At 34.2% G+C, this 19,652-nt stretch overlaps 1 protein-coding gene across 3 annotated transcripts in view; it reads left to right on the top strand.

The window, feature by feature from the left end:
• LOC127850763 (dynein axonemal heavy chain 8-like) overlaps positions 1-19,652 on the top strand; it is a 232,215-nt gene that overhangs the window by 81,649 nt on the left and 130,914 nt on the right. For all 3 annotated transcript variants that reach the window (XR_008035439.1, XM_052384053.1, XM_052384052.1), the window contains exons 20-31: positions 420-539; positions 2,179-2,317; positions 2,836-3,034; positions 3,560-3,659; positions 5,299-5,449; positions 5,744-5,934; positions 8,276-8,402; positions 8,534-8,769; positions 12,594-12,698; positions 14,307-14,420; positions 14,560-14,622; positions 14,912-15,150. Coding sequence is in view for 2 of the 3 variants with exons in the window: in XM_052384053.1 (XP_052240013.1) it covers positions 420-539; positions 2,179-2,317; positions 2,836-3,034; positions 3,560-3,659; positions 5,299-5,449; positions 5,744-5,934; positions 8,276-8,402; positions 8,534-8,769; positions 12,594-12,698; positions 14,307-14,420; positions 14,560-14,622; positions 14,912-15,150 (1,784 nt within the window). In the remaining variant the exon portion in view is untranslated. The remainder of the gene's footprint in view (positions 1-419; positions 540-2,178; positions 2,318-2,835; positions 3,035-3,559; positions 3,660-5,298; positions 5,450-5,743; positions 5,935-8,275; positions 8,403-8,533; positions 8,770-12,593; positions 12,699-14,306; positions 14,421-14,559; positions 14,623-14,911; positions 15,151-19,652) is intronic.

Consider the following 19,652-nt stretch of genomic DNA (forward strand, 5'->3'; position numbering starts at 1 on the left):
ATTTGGTCAAAACTATTACTTATAAGAGTTGCAGTATTAGTTTTAAAAAAATTCTATTTGAACACCAGGAAATTATTATCCTCCGCCATAGGCGGAGGGATATTGTTTTGGCGTTGTCCATCTTTCCGTCTGTCCAGATCCATATCTTGGAAGTGCTTTGGCGGATTTCATTGAAACTGGATGATGTACCCCAAATGGCTTTGTACACCATCTGTAAATAACGGAGTTATGGCCCTTGTATATTGAAAAAATGCTTTTTTTAGTGTCAAATGTAACACTTTTGTGTCCAGAAGCATATTGGCGGGGGATATCAATTCAACGAATTTGCTTGTTACACTTTTTCTTGCCTCTGTTTTGTATGATGGAGTAAAACTATGGTCTAAATAATCTTTTTAACACTTCTTATTTTTTGTGTTCAGGTGAATGACATCAAGGTGACAAGGATTGATTACATGCTGAAAGAGATCAGTGAGACCATGCTCTGTGACCTGCCTGAGAGGTCACCATGGAGTGTGCAGACATTCATCGCCAATATGGAGGTGAATATGCGTAAGAAAAAAATAAAGAAAGAGTAGTATGGTACATTTTTAACTATGAAAGGTATTATTTTCTGTTGTGGTAAAATTATTTAAATAGCTTCTGCTTAAAAAGGCCTTTTCACAGATTTTGAAGTTTGTCATTACATGCTTTAAATTGATTAACAGTCTTTCCAAAATACCGTCGGTCCTCTGATTTTTTCGATAATAATTTGGAAAATCCGGAAATGATTCTAATATTACCGGACCTCGTGTCCGGTTATAAAATTATGGCAAAATTTGGAATTCCATAAGCTATTTCCAGAAAAGTATCAAGGCAAAAGTGGGAATTTACTGAGTTATTTATGAATACTTCAATCATGTAAAACATTTTTTCATTGGTTGCATTTCTTGAATGACGTACGTGCATATACGGTATCCGAAGATTTTTGCTGCTTTGTCAATGCAAACTACACACTACGTCATCAATATATGAGTAGATTGGCAAAGGGAGAGAAACGATACCATATACCTTTGGTTCCCGTTATATCCGATTAATTCGTAAGCAAGCAGGGCATTAAATTAATCTGATAATATTAAAATATTGTTAAAAATGTCATCTTTGTCTTTCGTCGTCATTTTTTACTTTTTGGGCCTGAAATAATCAGTCTGGGCCGGATATGGCTGCATGATTATAGGACCTCATGGCCAGCAATAAATTATAATTTTGGGAAGGACTGGATAAATGTAAACATTGGATCTTAAAAGCTCCAGTAAAAAATCAAGAATAAAAGTAAAAAAGGAAAAAAAGTAGCGGCAGCCGGTACCAGGGCTCGAACCAGTGACCCCCAAGAGTCCTGGAGTAAGTTTGAAGTAAAAAGGCATTAGCCCTCTCGGCTATTCCAACGGTTATACACAGTTTAAGTATTTTATACCTTATATAAGCAATCTTCGTAGTTTCGTAAATTTAAACGACAACAACAGAACTCTCCAAATTATTAAATCGTTTCGTGTTGCAACGCTTAATAATTTTTAGGTTTTCAAATCGTCAAAAGATACATATAATGGCTTTATTGGACTATGGTAAATGTTCAGTAATACTGTTTCCTCACAAATATCATAACTAAAACAAAACTTTGCGAATCTGAAACAACTTTTTACAATTTTGTCAATTTACCAAACCGTGGAAAGATTCCTTTAAATGGTATCAAAGAATGGCAATAAATAAAAACTCAAAGCTTTTGTGTTTTAATAGTCTTAAAGAAGGTTTGTCACTTTTACAAATATGTCTTTATGAAAGAGTAAACCAAGTAGACAAATTTTAGTTCTTATAAAATGTGAATTTTTAGGAAATGTGATTGTTCTTTATTACCGTATTTATTATTGAATCAAATATATTTATCAATGCTATATGAATTTTTCTGACATAAAATTGAGACATTATTTCAAATGCTTTGTAGTCACTGGTTATAGGATCAAACATCATAATTTAAATGCTTATGTCTTAATTACTTTCATATAAATATAACACAACTTATTGAAGACAAATAATAGAAGTGAAATACTGTTTGTGCTAACACATAAGAAAACTAATTGCACGAGCTATTGTTTGGAGCACTGATCTATTCCTTGCTAAACTGCATGTTTTGATTGCATGGACAAGTCCTACTCAGAACAGTGTGCCCTGGAATTGAACAAGATGAGTCAGTCGGTGGCGGATGCAGTCACAGAGTTGGTCACAATCTTCACACACAGGGCACAGGCAAACAACACATCTACTGAGGAAGCAGAGCCTAGCCAATGTACAGTATTGCACCTATAGCAGAATAATAAGCCTCTCAGCAAAAAAAATGTAAAAAGTATTATTATGTTTATTGAGACTGAAATATGTGTGGACCCAGAGTGTGCCTAAGCATTCCTACCAAGTGAAACCCTCTGTATATTGGACTCTCTGAATTCTGGAAACGAAACAGTCGTAGGAACACATTTCATTGTTTCTGTGTACAAATTGGCCCTTGCAAACCCAACAGTGTGGCCAACCATGTCGATTGACAGTTATCAATTTTTCTTCAGCTCATTACGCAGGGAGCATATCCACTTAATCAAATAATTAGGGACAATAGTTGGACACCATAATACAACTCTAGATAAAAGTGGCTAATGTAGGTAATTAAATGGGCCATTGATATTAAGTAATTGTGGAAAGGACATTTTGTTCGGTTCAGTTTGTTAGCAGCTAAGAGGGAGTTCAGTGTACTGTGAAAGCAGCAAACAATGTAGGCCCTTAAGGTGGTATATTATTGTCTTTCTATAATTGTAGCTGATGCAACATCAGTCTCAGTACCAGTGCCTGGATGGACTACTGAAAGTGTAGTTGCTGAAGACGATGTGAGTGATGAGCAGATAATAAAGGCAGCGTGTGAAGAGCTGAATGAGCATTTCAAACACAGGCTGGTGGAGTCACTTCTGAGAGCCACAAGATATTCATTGGATGCCATGCGCAAGAGATTCTTCTCAAGGTATTGTGAAAGTATAAATAAATATAGTACATAATGCACTATAAAAGTACAAGTATGTTAAGTTGCAAGTAAATAATTTATAATTAAGTTTGCTTTCAGCTAACAAATAAATGTCAATAATTTTTACATCCCTAGAGATACATAAACATTATGCTACAATTTCTGGTCTTTTATCGTATTGTTTGATCACTGTATGTTGTGTTTTTGTTAACATTAATCAGCCCTCCTCTGGAAAAAACAGGTTGCATGATATGTTTTCTGAGACAGGTTTATCAGGGACGACAATTGACACCTAAACTTGACTTTTACTAAGAAGAGACTTCCTTTAAACAAAAAATAAAATAAAAGTGGAAAGTGTTGTCCCTTATACAACTGTGTGTGTGTGTAGAGTGCAAAGGCTAATCTGGGACACTACTTTACGCACATGAATTAAACCCGGTTTTCCCAGAGCAAGGCTCATATGTATTTATTTAATGCATACGCTATGTTTTCATGTTATCAAAATATTGTGAATGTTCACAACAGGGCCAATGCTTTGCATCATTTTGATGACAGCGTTGGAGGAAACAATGACAACAGAATTCCATTCTTCACAGCAGACATCACTCTGTCTATCCCAAATGTGGTTGGTAGACTTGTGTTAATATTGCTACTTATTCCCTGCTGTGCATGTCTTTATCAAGGTAAAAGTTTTCAAAGAAAATAAAGTACAGGCCTCGACACTAACAGTGTCCCGGGAACCCGAAACCCCCAAATTTTGGTGAGGGGCACCAGTTTTTTCCAGGCTCTTGCTATTATTTTAATAGGCTGGTGTTTCCTGTGGACACCAATCTGAAGAAGTTTGTGTCAAGCCCTGAAGTAAAAGTATTCATGACCAAAATATTGAAATAAGTGAACTCTCCTTCAACAAATAAAAAATGAATCAAAAAAAGAATTTAGTAGACCATAGTTTGGGAGTTTTCTTTCACTGTTTTATATTCAATTTGTAATATAAAAAACAAAAGCTTTCAGATTATACAAAGAAAAAATGACATTTAAATTAAAAGTAATTACAATATACTTCATGGCTTTATCTAATAATTATTTGTATTTGGAGGAAAGACTTCTAAGTAATAGAATAATCAGGGTTCGACATTAACTTTTTTTACAGCAAGACCGTCGGACCAGCTCCTCTTAAAATGTACTAGCCCGAACCTGATGTCTACTAGACCATAAATGACATACATGTAGCAAATGAACACAATTGTGTCATGTAACTGTTTAATCAGGATTTATCAGTAAATAATCAGTGAAGACCAGATTTTTTTTATGCAGAGTAAAACAATAAAATAACCCCTTTTTTTGCTTTTCTTCGTTAAATTAAAGCCATGGGAACTGACTAGATTTTCCATCTTGGATAAAATTGACGTTTTCGTTTTTCTTCATATTTACGTTTCGTGTCAGTTAAGCGTCGGATTCTTTTTTATAAATTGATTTGTCGAACAAAAATCCGAACTTTAACAAAGCCATTCTTTAAATTACATTATCTTGTCTGCTACGCAAAATTGTTTTCATTGACGACACCGATTTTCGATAGAAGTCGTAAAATCATGCTCTACAGTTATACGTCACTGCAGAAAATCATTAATATTCATAACAACTTGACCAAGTGAAACAAGCAATTTCTGCAGGAAGCTCTCCTTTGCGTCTAAAAATAGCGATGAATCGTGTGAATGCTCCGCGTTTATTTAAATATACTAGTTTTGTTTTAATGGTAATAACGGATACAAGAGTAATTTTACACATTTAAAGTAAAGGTTTTCACAGCAGTTATTTATAGTTATATGAATCAGTATAGATTTTTGTTTAATTTATGTACGACCAGTCGGACAAGCTAGCCCGCAGTTTTACTAGCCCGACCAACGATCTTACTAGACAATGTCTGTCGGACGTGCCTTAGTGTCGAACCCTGATAATAAAGGCTATTTTAAGATTTGCCTATATCTCTCCTTCTCAGCAAAGTAAAATTAGCTATATGCAACCAGCATAAAACCAGAACAGCCTGCTAGTAACTCTCAGTCTGTTCAGGCTTAAGTCTGCATTCTACTAATTACAAATCTAACGACTGGAAAAGATGTTTAAAAAAATTATATATTAAGAAAGGCTTTTATACATTTAATTTACTTTTCCAATGGACTACAAAAATATCTGACGCATATTTGAGAGGCAAGGTTAATGGGAAAACTGGCAGCAGTTGTATGTCTACCCACCATGTACCATGTCAGGTGATGCAGCCAAGCCTGGACGATCTCCAGCAGGCACTGAACAAGGCCTGCCAACTGGTTGTTGATGTGTCCAAGGGTCTCCACCAGTGGGGACAGGACAGGAGCCTGATTGACATGTACCCTGGATCAGCCAGGAGGAAGTCTGTCGAGGGTTGGTGAAACGGTGTTAGCTTGTTGAGTTATCAAAGTCAGTCATATATGGTGCTTACATTTGATTACCTTTATTTGCTATTATTTGTATTTCTATTTTGTAAGGCGCCCAATAGTGAACTTTAGGAACTTTTGTGAAACATTCATGATAGTAAATATCTAAGCTCTTGAAAGATCAATTTGTGCAAAAAGAATGTCAATACAATTTGTTTTTTTAATTTTCAAGATCACAAACATGTTGTACAGTTATGCATACAGGTTTTTAATGATGTGTGTATACATTTTTTGTTTTCAGAATCCGCATTTCCTAACGAGCGTACAATCAAGAACTACTACAAGAGTGTTGCAGAGAACAAGGATGTGTCCAAGTACGTGATGATGATGTCCTCTGCTGTCTCCTCCCTCAAGTCAGAGGTGCTCGAGGCTCTACAGAGGTACTCGGACTACGCCTTCCTGTGGGAGAAGGATCGCCTGGAAGCCGTCAAGGTCAGCTAGTGGGCATGAAATCTTCATTTTAGCTGTCCTCTGATAAAATGGTGCTTATTGCATGTGCGTTAAGTGTCCCCCCCCCCTTCCAGATTAGATTTCAGTAGATTTTCATTTAGAAGAGACATCCATTTAATGAAAAAATCCTTTGAAGTTGAAAGCATTGTCCCTGAATATCCTGGGCACAGGCTAATCTGGGATGACACTTAACACACATATAAAGCCATGTTTTCCAAGAACAAGGCTCAAATCATGACTAATATCATAATGGCTTGTTGCATTTTTTAGCCCGTTTGTGTAACTGAATTATTATTTCTTGATTGATATAGTCATAGTTATGTTGAATTTATCAGTTTTTGTTGACTTTGTTTGCAGAAAGCTCAATATAGTAGCACAAATATAAAGTGCATATGCATGCATTCATATGTGAATGTGTCGAGCTATTTGTTTGTAGCTTTATTTGATGACTGACCACAAATATTCAATATCACATTACAATATGTGGCTTTAAATTACTGTTTTCCTGCATATTAAGGCCAAGAACATACTAGCAATCAAAGGTCATATTTGACCATAAAAATGCGGAATACGGACAAAACCCCTCCCGGATAAAAACCCTCCCGTCATTTTCATAGGGGGCGGACGAAAACCCTCCCGTGAATAAACATGGGCGGACAAAAACCCTCCCATGAAAAAAACGGGGGAGGACAAAAACCCTCCCATGAAAAAACGGGACCGGACAAAAACCCTCCCGTAAAAGAAACACTTAGTGTTGCATTCATTAATCCGATAAAATTACCCATCGTGTGTATTGTGTTTTCAGGGGTGTGAAATTGAAAGAAAATGTGTATCCATTAACTGTAAACATACCGCTTTCTAATTTGCATATATATCCGATAATCCAATATAATAACAACATCAATTAAAACATAAAATGAGGCCATTTATAGACGACTGAATTTTAATTTAAATTGAATGCAATACGATACAGTGCAACGTTTAATCGCGTCATACTCTCATTCATGCAAAAAAGTGCTTTCCGGGAAGTTTCTGAAAACTTTGCGAAAATGAAAGTAAAATTATGTTAACAACTAACAATTCGTTAGCATGTAACTAATTTGTCTCAATTACTTATTTAATTTAGCTTTGACTGTAACGTTTTCAATTACATTTTTGCAGACAATATATAAAGCATACTGTATTGTCAAATATGTCAATGATTCGGTTATTGAGGCCCACTAATCAGCTAATCATAACAATTAACTAGTTAATGGCATCAATAATATGTATCAAAATAGCAAACTGTGAATCTGCAACTGCGGACAAAAATCCTCCCGTGAAAGCAATTAAACACCGACAAATGTAATTGCTTCACACATTGTGGCATTCATTAATCCGCAAAATTTACTAAAAATAGCAAACTGTGATTCCGCAACTACTTTTAGTTTTTAAGTAGTTTAATCACAGAATTAATTAAAAGCAATTAAACGCCGACAAATGTATTTGCTTCACACAATGTTGCATTCATTAACCCGAAAAAATCACTCAATGCTGACAACATTTGTTCAAAATATCATACTGTGAATCTGCAAATATAAAAAGCAATTTGTTTGTGTAAAGGCACACAAGTGTCTACAATGTTGGTTTTTGTTTATCAATTGATTATGCTTATTTGTCAATGTATGTAACATTATACTGTCTAGACTTCATAATACTTGTTATAAAACGAAATAAAGAATGTCTTGGGAAGCCTGTGTCCGCCTCTGTGATTTTTGCGATGATGACTAAAAAAGAAACACGACTTTGATGTTCTTAATGCACTGGCCGGCGCACAATTGTTGATAGTGTATTCGTGGCTCAGATCACGCGAGGGTTTTTGTCCGGTCCCGTTTTTTCATGGGAGGGTTTTTGTCCTCCCCCGTTTTTTCCATGGGAGGGTTTTTGTCCGTACCCGTTTATTCATGGGAGGGTTTTCGTCCGGCCCCTATAAAACTGACGGGAGGGTTTTTATCCGGGAGGGTTTTTGTCCGGCATTCTAAAAATGCTTGTCCAGACTTTTACTTTGCCATTCATTATGTAATTTTGAAATAACTTACCATAAATGACCACCATAAGAAGACAGGATGTATGATGTAACACCATTTCCCCTACCTTAATGGTGAAGATCACACTTAGTGGTCAAAGATTGCTTTTGGCAATAAAACTGCTTGCACAGAACTCAAATGACAACCAATCTGGTTTTCAACTCAATTTTCCTAAAACAATTAGTTCTAAACTATTGAAATTCTGGTCATAGGTAAAAAAGAGAGAAGTTTGTTAAATTATTTTATATTGTTTTCAGGAGTTCTTGGCAGACAAACCAATACTGTCTGAGTATAAGGGCAAAGCAAACATGTTTAAGAAACTGGAAGCCAACATAGATGACATTGACACATCCAAAATTGTGGGACCTATTGAACTTTTTACAGGTATTATTATACTTTAAAGTGTTTAATTCAATTGCATAATTTATTCTGTCAGATGTGTCTCATACTCAAACCAAACATGAAAAAACAATATCACCCATTTTATTTCGATAACACTCTTGATTTTTATGCAGAGTCTCTGAAACTGGCATTGAGAGTTGAGATCAAACAATGGAAACTGTTATTTGGACGTGAGCTGAACTCCACTTACAAGTCCAAGATGGAGGATATCCTACTATTCATTGATGACTACAGCAAGCGACTGAGTCGACCAATACGGGACCTGGACGATGTGCGTCAGGCCATGACAGCAATGGCAAATATACGAGAACACCAGATACACATGGACATGTCTCTTGGGCCAATTGAGGTATGGCACTGCAGTAATATGTCAACAAATGACAAAAATTAATAAAAGGGTATTATCCAGTGCTTAAAAGTAATCATGCTTTGTTCTGTTAAATTTGTATATCAGTGATAGTTTTGATTATCATGTTGTTATGTCTGTTTAAAATATTGTTTATGTTACTTAACCCTGTACCACTCAGAAACACCCTTTGAGGCATATGCATTTGTTTATAGATTCCATTTTTAAAGCCTTCATTTCCAACTGTAATGTTCTTAAAAGAAGTCACCAGCTTAAAACCTGAATAGACTGCGAAATACTCGCAGTCTGTTCTTCTTTTATGCTGTTTGCATATAGCCATTTATCCTGTCACATGCCTTTAAATCAGCCCGATAACCAGGTAACCTAATATCCCAAAAGATATTAGGCTAGATGACCACGTGACCTCGAATATCCGTCAGTCGCTCTGTTTTACTGTTAAATGACGTCATCCGGTGACGGACTACTTTTTTCTCTGAATAAAATACCAAAAACATGTAAAGTACTGATTGTTTAAACATGTATATATTGTTTTGATTTGTTTTTTCTTGACCGAGTTTGTAAGTAAAACATTCAACAAAGCAAAACATTGTGTTAAATAGTACTATGTGTAACCTACTGTTTATCAAGCGCTAGTTAAGCATAATGATCGCTGTAACCACTGTAAACGTCGTCTGCTGTACATGTACATAGCCAGTTGACATAGGATTTAACAGTATTTATCGATAATTTAATTAACCCCTTAAAATGGAAGAACATTTAGGCATTTTTGAAGTTGAGTGGGTAGAACTTAGTGTATTTTTTGATGATGAATCTGGTCTTTGTGATGAAATTCAGCCTACATGTATCAACACAGAAAATGAGCAAAACAAACAAGTCGCAGAACAAGTCACAGAACAATTAACAAAACAATCTAACAGTAACAATGAAAACTTAATGGATATTCATACACCCTCAGTAGCTACAGATGTAAAGAAAAATCCAGAATTTCATTGCATGTCAATTGAAGACGTTAAACAGTTCATTGAAAATTCAGAAAACAGAAATACTCTGAAGAAAACAATTTTAGATGTAGCAAAGTTTGAGCGGTTTCTCGCAGGCAAAATGGAATCAAGACCCCTTACAGAAATTGAGCCTGATCTGTTGGATGAATATTTAGCTAACTTCATTCTTTCTGTCAGAAAAGCTGATGGGCAGGAATACGAACCATCAAGCATAAAAAACATGATTACTAGCATTGACAGGAAATTAAAAAGACAAAAATACCCACACAAAAAAAAATCCAACGCCTTTCATTTGACCGGAGATGCTTTAACTGCAAAGCAAAAATCCCTTAAACGCTTAGGTAAAGGAAACAAACCCCACAAATCAAATCCAATAACTGACCAAGAAATTGAAATGCTCTACCAGAAAGGTATCCTGGGACAATCTTCAGCGAACGCAGTTCTAAACACTGTTTGGATAAACAACTGCATTATGTTTTGCCTCAGAGGAACAAAGGAAGACTACGACTTGAGGTAGCTTAATAAATTAACTAACAACTCGTTAAACCATCATCTATCTATAAAAAGCATTTTTATGAACACAAATAGATCTAACTATGCACAAAATGCTCTTGCTGAGATTTGAACTCAGAATTCCTCATAGTTAAGTAGCTGCCAAACCTGAGGCCTTTTTCCAATTAAACTACAAGAGCCTCTTTTGTGCTAGCCAAATATTCACGGCTTTTTTTTCGCCATAAAATAATAATATTTTTCCCGTACAAGAATGCATCACCTTGATAGATAATATTGCTTTTTAAAATAAGAGACAGTTAGTTGTATCACAGGAGTTTGAAATTCTATCTATAAAGCAAATCTGATGGCTAAATAATAATAAAAATAGACCCCTATATAGTTTATTGACTTATAGGGGTCTATTTTGTTATTATTTAGCCATACGATTAGCTTTATGGATAGAATTTTAAACTCCTGTGGTTGAATAAATGCAGCTATGTCTCAAAAATAGTGTTGCTTTTTCCACTATTTTTTTACAGCAAGAAAAGTTTTGGCAGAGAAAATTAAAATGAGAAGTTTAACGGAAATTCCCCAAATATTGCTACATATATAAATACATATAAAATAAAATGAAAAGTTTTATGTTAATATTTTAATGTTAAAGAAGTTCAATTTGTGTTTAAATTATCGTAATTTTAAGCATAAATCTGCAGTAATTAAAGCTGCATGTAGGTCTTTATCATTGTAAAAATATCTGCAATAAAGTAATTTGGACATAATAATTCACTCAGGTTTTGCTGCAATATTTCTTTTAGATGGGGAGACGTTCAACTTAAAACAGCATCTGATGGCCGAGAATATCTGGAGCTTCAAGAAAGGCAAACAAAAACAAAAACAGGCAGTAACCTGAATGATGTCAGAGAGGTTACGCCAAAAATATTCTCTGCACCGGAAGACCCTGAAAGATGCCCCATTGAAACTTACAAACTGTATGCGCGCAAAAGACCAAGTGACTATTGCCATGCAGATGACCCATTCTATATTGCACCACGTACCTCCAGCCAGCAATTAAAAAGTGATGGTACATGGTTTATGAAAATGAACCTTGGAGAGAAGAAGATTGGTGGCTTTCTGAAAAGAATGGCTTTTGCAGGTGGCTTGGATCCAAACAAACGCTTAACAAATCATTCAACAAGAAAACATCTGGTTCAAAAGCTGCGCAACTCTGGAATTGCTCCAACTGACATTATGCAAGTTAGCGGCCACAAAAACATTCAATCAGTTTTGAATTATTCTGCTATGTCTGAGGAAAAACACAGGTTGTGTTCTCAACTTCTATCCAATGCAAGGCCAGCTATTAACAACTTAAAGCCAATGCCAGCGAAGTCAATCTCCAATCCAACACTACAATCAGCCACATGTACACATCCAAATTTGGAGTGTAACACAGTGCGAAATCAAATTTTACCTGAATTGCCAGCGCCCCACCCAGTTTCCTCATCCCACTGCCAGTCTAGCGTCCGTGATGAATCTGGACAAGGAAATAATCTAGCAAATTCCATTTCCATTGTTAATGACACTGTAATGAACACTCACATGAAAACTTCAAAGTGATCATGAAGTTAACCACGTTTGCGCATACACACATGTGACACAATCTTAACTTTTACGTTTCACTCAGTTTCAGTTTTATACGTTGATGAATGTTTGCCTTAAAATATTTACTCTACTCCAAAATCACATAACTGTAATGTTCACGGTTCATATGTTATCCGTTTCTTACATATTGTATTAATTTTTCCCGTTATTGTTATATTAAATTTACTAATCATTTTTTTAACAACACGCTGGACATAGAAAACGAGCTTACTGTTATTGCAGCATCGCTAAAAATAAACACGTTATGTGTAGTGTAATTTTTGTCCGCTTTGTTGGTTATTTGATTAAAAAAAAATAAAATCAAACGCTATTATTCATGTCTTGTTCAATGTTTTCACGTTAAAAAGAAATTACGTGTTATATGGCTGGACTAAATAAAATTGTACTGGAACTATTTTTGCTGCGCAGGCCTTTACATGTGGTAATAAAACATATAGCGTGACTTATTGAAATCTACACAAGGTCACACAAGTATGGAACACCACTTGGCTTTGTGTACCAATGTTGTAAATGTGACAGGATAAATAGAATAATAGGTTGGTGACTTGGATGGAGAATGGTTATCTGGCCCTATTATTCTCTATATTCACTGCTTCTGAGCGTGAAAGGTTTAAAACTGTCTTATTTTATGGTGTGTGTTTCATTTGTTTTTAGGAGTCGTATGCAATGTTGAATGACTTTGGGGTGACCATTCCCAAAGAGGAGAATGACAAGGTTGACACACTCCGATACTCATTCCAGAAGCTCATATTCATGTCCGTAAGTTCATTTGATTGTTGTAGATATCTTTTAACATTTTTTTTATAAAAGAAAACTTCTGAGACTTGACCGCAGAATAATGAATGCCTCTGAAAGGGTGTATCTATTGTTTGCACTGTCCATTTGTCAGTATGTCTGCAATATTTGGTTTCAACTCTACCAGTTTTCTTCTGAAAGCCACCAAACTTTCTGAAAGTGTTTATTAGCGTAAAATAGGATGCCAAATTCAATAACCAGCCAAATCTTATCAGGCACATTTGAGTTATGACCCTGGATTAAAAAACAACTCCTATTTGGTGATTTCTGCACTGAACAGAATCAGTTTAAATATGCTTGTTGACAATTTGTATGAAAATGTGAATAATAGAATTTAATAGATGCCAAGCCCAATAACAAGCAAAAGGCCACCAAGCACTGAATGGTCGATTGTAAAAGAAGTCTCTTATCCCAGAAGGTCCTTAATCACAGTGACTCATTAAAGCAACTTGTCCCTTGTGCTTTTATGATTGTTTCTTATAAACATGTGATGATTATGAAATATATTCAAACATGATTTATTTTATTTAAAAATATAATAAAAGAGGAATAAATATGTTGTGCTTTGTTAAATCTTTCTTTTTTTCCATACAGGTTAATTTTAAATTATATATTCTTTTCTCTACAGGTATTTAACCATCTCAAAATTTATTGTGGGCATAATAAATAAAATTAATAGATTACACACAAATCATAAAGTCATATTGAAAGTAAACTGCAGCACAATTTACCGCTTTTCTGAAAATTCTCCAACCACCATATATCATTTAATTACGTCATGCCCCATGCTTTTTGTCCCCTACCGGTTACACCAGAGGGGACCTATATTGGTTTGCGCTCTGTGCGTCTGTGAGTCTGTCACACTTTTCTGGATCCTGCGATAACTTTAAAAGTTCTTCATATTTTTTCATGAAACTTGAAACATGGATAGATGGCAATATGGACATTATGCACGTCATTTCATTTTGTTCCTACATCAAAAATTGTGGTTGCTATGGTAACAAAAAAAAAAATTAATAAAAAAAATCTGAAAATGGTGGAATTTCTGACAATGGTGGAGCCGGTAGGGGACCATATTGCTTGACAATAGCCTTGTAAAATATGATACTTTACTGATTTAACACAGAGCAATAACACAGCATTTATGGTGGAGGGTTACCAAAGAAATACCAAAGGCAATTATTAATATTATAGATAAAATTTGGGCCCAAATTCTCTTTAACAAGATGTATTAAGCTGTCAGATCCATGCTGATGCAAACATACCAAAGATCAAAGACAGTTGATTGGAAAATTATCAGATAATAATTTACTTACAAATTTATATATTCACACCTGTGCAGTGAATTGGAAACTGACTTATCGTGGTTGCTGCAGTACTGTCACTCTGTTGCTTGTTAGGACGACTTCATGTGGTTACTGGTCACAGAATAGAGATGGTTGTTATTGCCATTATTTACTGATCCTATTGATAGAAATTGCATTTGGGTGAATTAGTGCTTACAAAATACTATTGAAGCAAAGATTTATGGCATAAAAAGCAAAAAAATATCCATCATGTATAATATTTCAGAATCAAGTTCAAGATGACCTGGTGATTTTGCAACCTGGCTTTAAGAAGGAACTTCTTACCTCTGTTAAGATCTTCCAAAAAGATGTGAATGACTACACTGTCAATTATGATAAGGTATTTAAAACAAATATAAACCATGTTTGCTTGTTATACTTAAGGAAAAAAACGTATATTGATGTTCACAAATATGTATATTAAGATGCTATGTAAATTCTAGAATATATGTTGAATTGCTTCTTTCATGCTAATGCAGGATGGTCCAATGGCAGATGGTATATCCCCTGTTGAGGCTAATGACAGATTACAAGTGTTCCAGGTTGGCAAATTTATGTAACACATCTTTTGATATTGATGCAAAGCATTTTTGTCCAATATTCAATATTATTGTTTTATAAATGTAAGTTTTTTTTCTAGATTAATTGTTGTACATATTTCACATTAGTTACTTTACAAACATAATTGTCTAATATAGCTACTCATAATTTAAAATAAAACTTAACAAAAACTGCTTTATGTTGTACACTCTTCTCAGAAAAGGCTTGAAATGCAATTATGCAAATCTGTTCTATAAAATAATATTTTGTAATTATGTAACATATCAACAGAGCCAGTTTGATGAACTGTGGACCAAGTTCAGCATCTACAATGCGGGGGAGCAGTTGTTTGGTCTCATGACGATCGACTACCCCTCACTGAGTCGCATCAAGAAAGAACTCAACCTGCTGCAAAAGCTGTATGGGCTATATGGGTCTGTCATGACTAGCATCAATGGATACTTTGACATTCTCTGGACAGAGGTGGATATTGAAAAAATCAACCAGGAGTTGGGCGATTTACAAAACAGGTATTTTTTTTATTTTTTTTCGTTCATTTTAACAATAGCATTCTCATGTTTAGTTACACAGTTGACTCCAATTGGCTTACATTTGCATTCAATGGCAAAAAAAAGGAAACAATTTAGCACTATGTTAGCCTTGAGCAAACATTACAAAAAGCTAGCAGCCTGGTTTCAAATTTAGCCCCAAATATTCAGAAGTTAATAGGTAAATATTGTAAGGTATTTAGCCAAACTAAAAGCAAATGGCAGGGTGGGGGGTCTGAAAAAGGACAGGGTAACCTCTTCTGTGAATTATTTATAATAAAGGGTAACCTCTTCTGTGAATTATTTATAATGACATGTTTATGTTTTTTTACATTGAAGTGAGTTAATTATGTTGTTTGCACTTAGTACTTAAATTCAATCATCCATTCAGCATAATTATATCCATGAGGTATGCTCTATATTAAATATAATTTGGTTTTAATTATGATAAGTAATGCAGTGGGTTACTGTATAAAATTATCAATAGTCATTTAAAATGGTAGGTGTTTCTGTATAAAATAGAACATAGAGAAATATTGAGACAACAAAGGGTGTGGCATATACATGTAAGGGGGGGGGGTTGCAAGTGCTATTCTACTTTAGCTAACTCCCTATGTTATTTTATAACCATTACAGAAAAGTTGAGCCATCTATAATGGTAGTATTAGATGAAATGATTGGGAGTCAACTGATGTTTTTTACTGGTACATTTGTATTGACAATGTATCATCAGACTGTACGGGTTTTTTTGTCATCATTTGAACAAGTATCAAGGTGCCTGTACCACGTGACTTTTTCGGCTATGTGTGGGACAATCGGATGTCAACAAACCATCGCTTCAGGTACGTTTCTGATAATTTCTTCATCATTTCAAAACCATTTTCAAAAAAACAAAGATGAGAGCCCGGTCATTGTCAAAATACACAAATTTGTTAAGTTTGCACAAAATTAATTAAGTATTTTTTCCAACAAGTGCAACTGCATGTTTGAAAACACACAAAGTGAAATGCTATGTGTGGTATATTTGTTATTCAATCAACACAAACGTTCATTATAATATTCTTGAAGTTGTAAAAAAAATAGGGTGGACATTGTAATTCTTTATAGAGAAGCTACATATATTGTATGTTTGCGCATATACATCTGATTCGGAGTCTGTGTATAAAAATGCAATAATGCTATGTCACTTTGTGTGGGACACATTTTTGAAATGCTATGTGTGGTATGCAAGAATTTTCCCGTCAGTTCTGCATTTAATCTGAACACAGTTTTGTAAGAATCTAAAACATATACTTCAGTCTGCACTGAAAATATATCAAATTAACCAAATGTTACATGATGGAATACTGAAGTAATTGTGTAATGTTTAAACAATTTATGTTTAATTGGACATAAATTTTAAATAAAATAGACTGCGTAATTTTTATCCAACCAATGGTCTTTTTTAACAAACATGTTATGTTGAACTATAATATTTTCTTTTTATTTTACTGATTGTCTTTAAATAAATATCATGATTGATATTTGTGCCTGATTATTAAATTTGGTCCTTTTTTTATAAATGAATGACAAAGAAAGTAAAAGCACTTGCTTTAAAATGGGTTTTACTTCTGTTGTTTTTCAGACTTGAGAAGGATTAGTTGAAGGATTTGAAACGCTTTAAGGCGCGAAGCTGTGTTAGAATTAGATGAACACCATCAAACCACACGGAAGGTGTTATGCGGCAAGTTAATTATCAAAACCACAGTGACAGAGACGGATCCAGCTTCATTCTGTGATGTTAACAGAAAGCTTTTTCAACTAACTATGCAAACATACCATTTAATATGTATTTTGGCATAATCAAAACAAAGTGTATGTATTGATATTTGTGTATATTTATGTGTTTTGTATCTATGTTATTAATGAAATTGATTAGATGAATATAAAATCTGAGTAAATATGTTAATAAAACAATTGTTTCATAACAAATAACAATATAAATCCAATGATGATTGTTTGTGGTCTATTAAGTTCATTTAGTTTCCATTATCATCTCCATATAAATATCTTAAGTATATCAAAATAAACACTTCATAAATAATAACATTGCTTTATAACCAGCATGCACATGTTACAATAGAAATTAAAGCACCAAGTACATAAAGAAGTACATCAGTATTCGCAAAGTAACAAATCTTGCTATACAAACATATAAATGATCTAATTAACAAGTAACAAATGATCATCACAAAAAAGTCTTGGCTTTGGGGGTTTATTATACCAACAAGCATATTTAATTGTATTAATACTTTATGAACTCAATTTCAAATGAAATCTGAATAACTGAAAATAGTGTAAGATGTTTAATGAAAATACTAATTCGACCCGGTCATGAAAAGGGCTTCAAGATCTTGTTACCACCGCATCAAGTAATAAACAATACATGTTGTTCAATTTGTTGAATTGTCAAATGTGTATTTAATGTTTACTTTGATTGTTTTCTTTCACTGCAATACTTGCACCAGGCCATCCTTATAAAATTGTTTGTTTGGCATAACCCGACCCAGGTAATTTTTTTTTCTGAAATTGAACTCCGACATATACCAAACTGAAAGGTAATTATCAAATAAGGCTCCAAGTCTTCTGCCTCATGAAAGGAAATTAGTAAATATTTTTCTGCACCGTCCGTATCACCGCACGTGTATTCGTAAGTCTATTTTTTGTATAAAGAATATCAAAAATATAATATAATCGACAAAAACATACTTTATCCGAAAACGAGAGTCCGAAAAATTGTACGCATTTTGCACATGAAATGTGCATATTATTTTAATGAAAATGAAAACAAGTAACCTAGCAAATACGTAACTAATATACTATTTGGTTGACATATTACTTTACAATAGCATAGTTTGTGAGTAAAAAACAACAAAGTAATAATAACATTTTAATTTCAATCAAGAACAGAAAGGTGTAACATCTTCGACATGTAACTAATTATTTAATTATCATCCTTTAATTCAGATCGATAGACGGTAGAAAGTTGTAAAGTGATCAGCTTAAAAATAATTTATTGAGTGTTACGCTTATTTTCATTTACTTATTTTTTATAAGACTTTTGCCATCGGCCATTATATTGCAGGCAGACGACAATTTCAACTGTGTATTCCATTATCTGCGCATAAATTACCTAATATTACCCAATAGCGAACTCAATGTTGATTGGCCAGCTGCCATATGCGCTTAAAACGTTCATGGAAACAATGAGAAAAAAATTGTTAAAAAAAAAAAATTCGGATTAAAATGGCGGATGTTTTCAATGAAATTTAACGAGATTTTAGCATATTTGCAAATTATATTTTTCTTGAGCCAAATTCTATATATTTTCACAAATGGGGAACAACAGCGCAAGCCCTGTACAAGTGAGTATTTATTCCAATAATAACACGTTCGCAATGCCCATCGTTTGCCATTTGAGCCATCTGGGCCATTTGCAAAAGTATTGAGAATTTTGCTCAAGAAAAATCTAAATTGCGAAAATTTGAAAATCTAGTAAAATTTCGTTGAAAACATTTGCCATTTTAATCCGGACTGGTTTTCTATATTTCTCTCTTTGTTTCCATGAAAGTGTTCGCAATTCCAACAATTAACAAAACCCGGTCTGTACTCGATAAGACATCGCTTGACCTGACCTTATTTTTATTGAAGTGCACATGGTAGCTGGCCAATCAACATTGAGCTCGCTTTCACATGACATGACGTTGTCGAATGAAACATGAGAAAGGGTGTAGCAATCGGACAGTATTGAGTCATTTATGCGCAGAATGATGTTGTATAATTTGAATACACATTTAATATCGCAGTCTGCCTTCAAAATAGTGGCTGGTCGCTAGAGATAAACCAATGAAACAAAAACGTGACAATACCCGTTAATAAATATTTCTAAGCTGACCACTTTTCATCTTTCTTCCGAATATTTACCGATCTGAATTAAAGAGTGATAATTAAATACTTAGTTATATGGCGATAATATAACACATCTCTGCCGATTGCAGAATTAAATTGAACGGTAATAATTAATCAATTTGTTTTTTTACTCCCAAACTATCCAAATGACAGTGTATTTTAATTAAAGGGATACGAGAAAAACAGGAGTGGTTTAATTGTATTTAAAGTCTAATTAATCGCATATGCATATGTCAAATAGGCGACTCAAATAAATACCGGTGCGCGTTTTGTTCATTGCTATTCTAGATATCCTTGAAAGAGCATTCAATTAAATGACGCAAATAACCGGAAAGGATAAAAAGCAGAAAGGCAAAATTTAGCAGAAAGAATTTTCGGCAAGAATTTTTTTTTTTTGGAAAGTGACAAAATTATTTTAAGGTCGAGCCGATTTTAGTGGTTCGGTCGGGTTATGCCAAACAAAAGAATTTTTAAGGATGGCCCCATCTGGTAACAAAACAAACAGTCTTTTAAACTTTTGAACATTGACTATATAT

Source organism: Dreissena polymorpha, chromosome 11 (assembly GCF_020536995.1).
Source record: "Dreissena polymorpha isolate Duluth1 chromosome 11, UMN_Dpol_1.0, whole genome shotgun sequence".
In the NCBI taxonomy this organism is placed as follows: Eukaryota; Metazoa; Mollusca; class Bivalvia; order Myida; family Dreissenidae; genus Dreissena; species Dreissena polymorpha.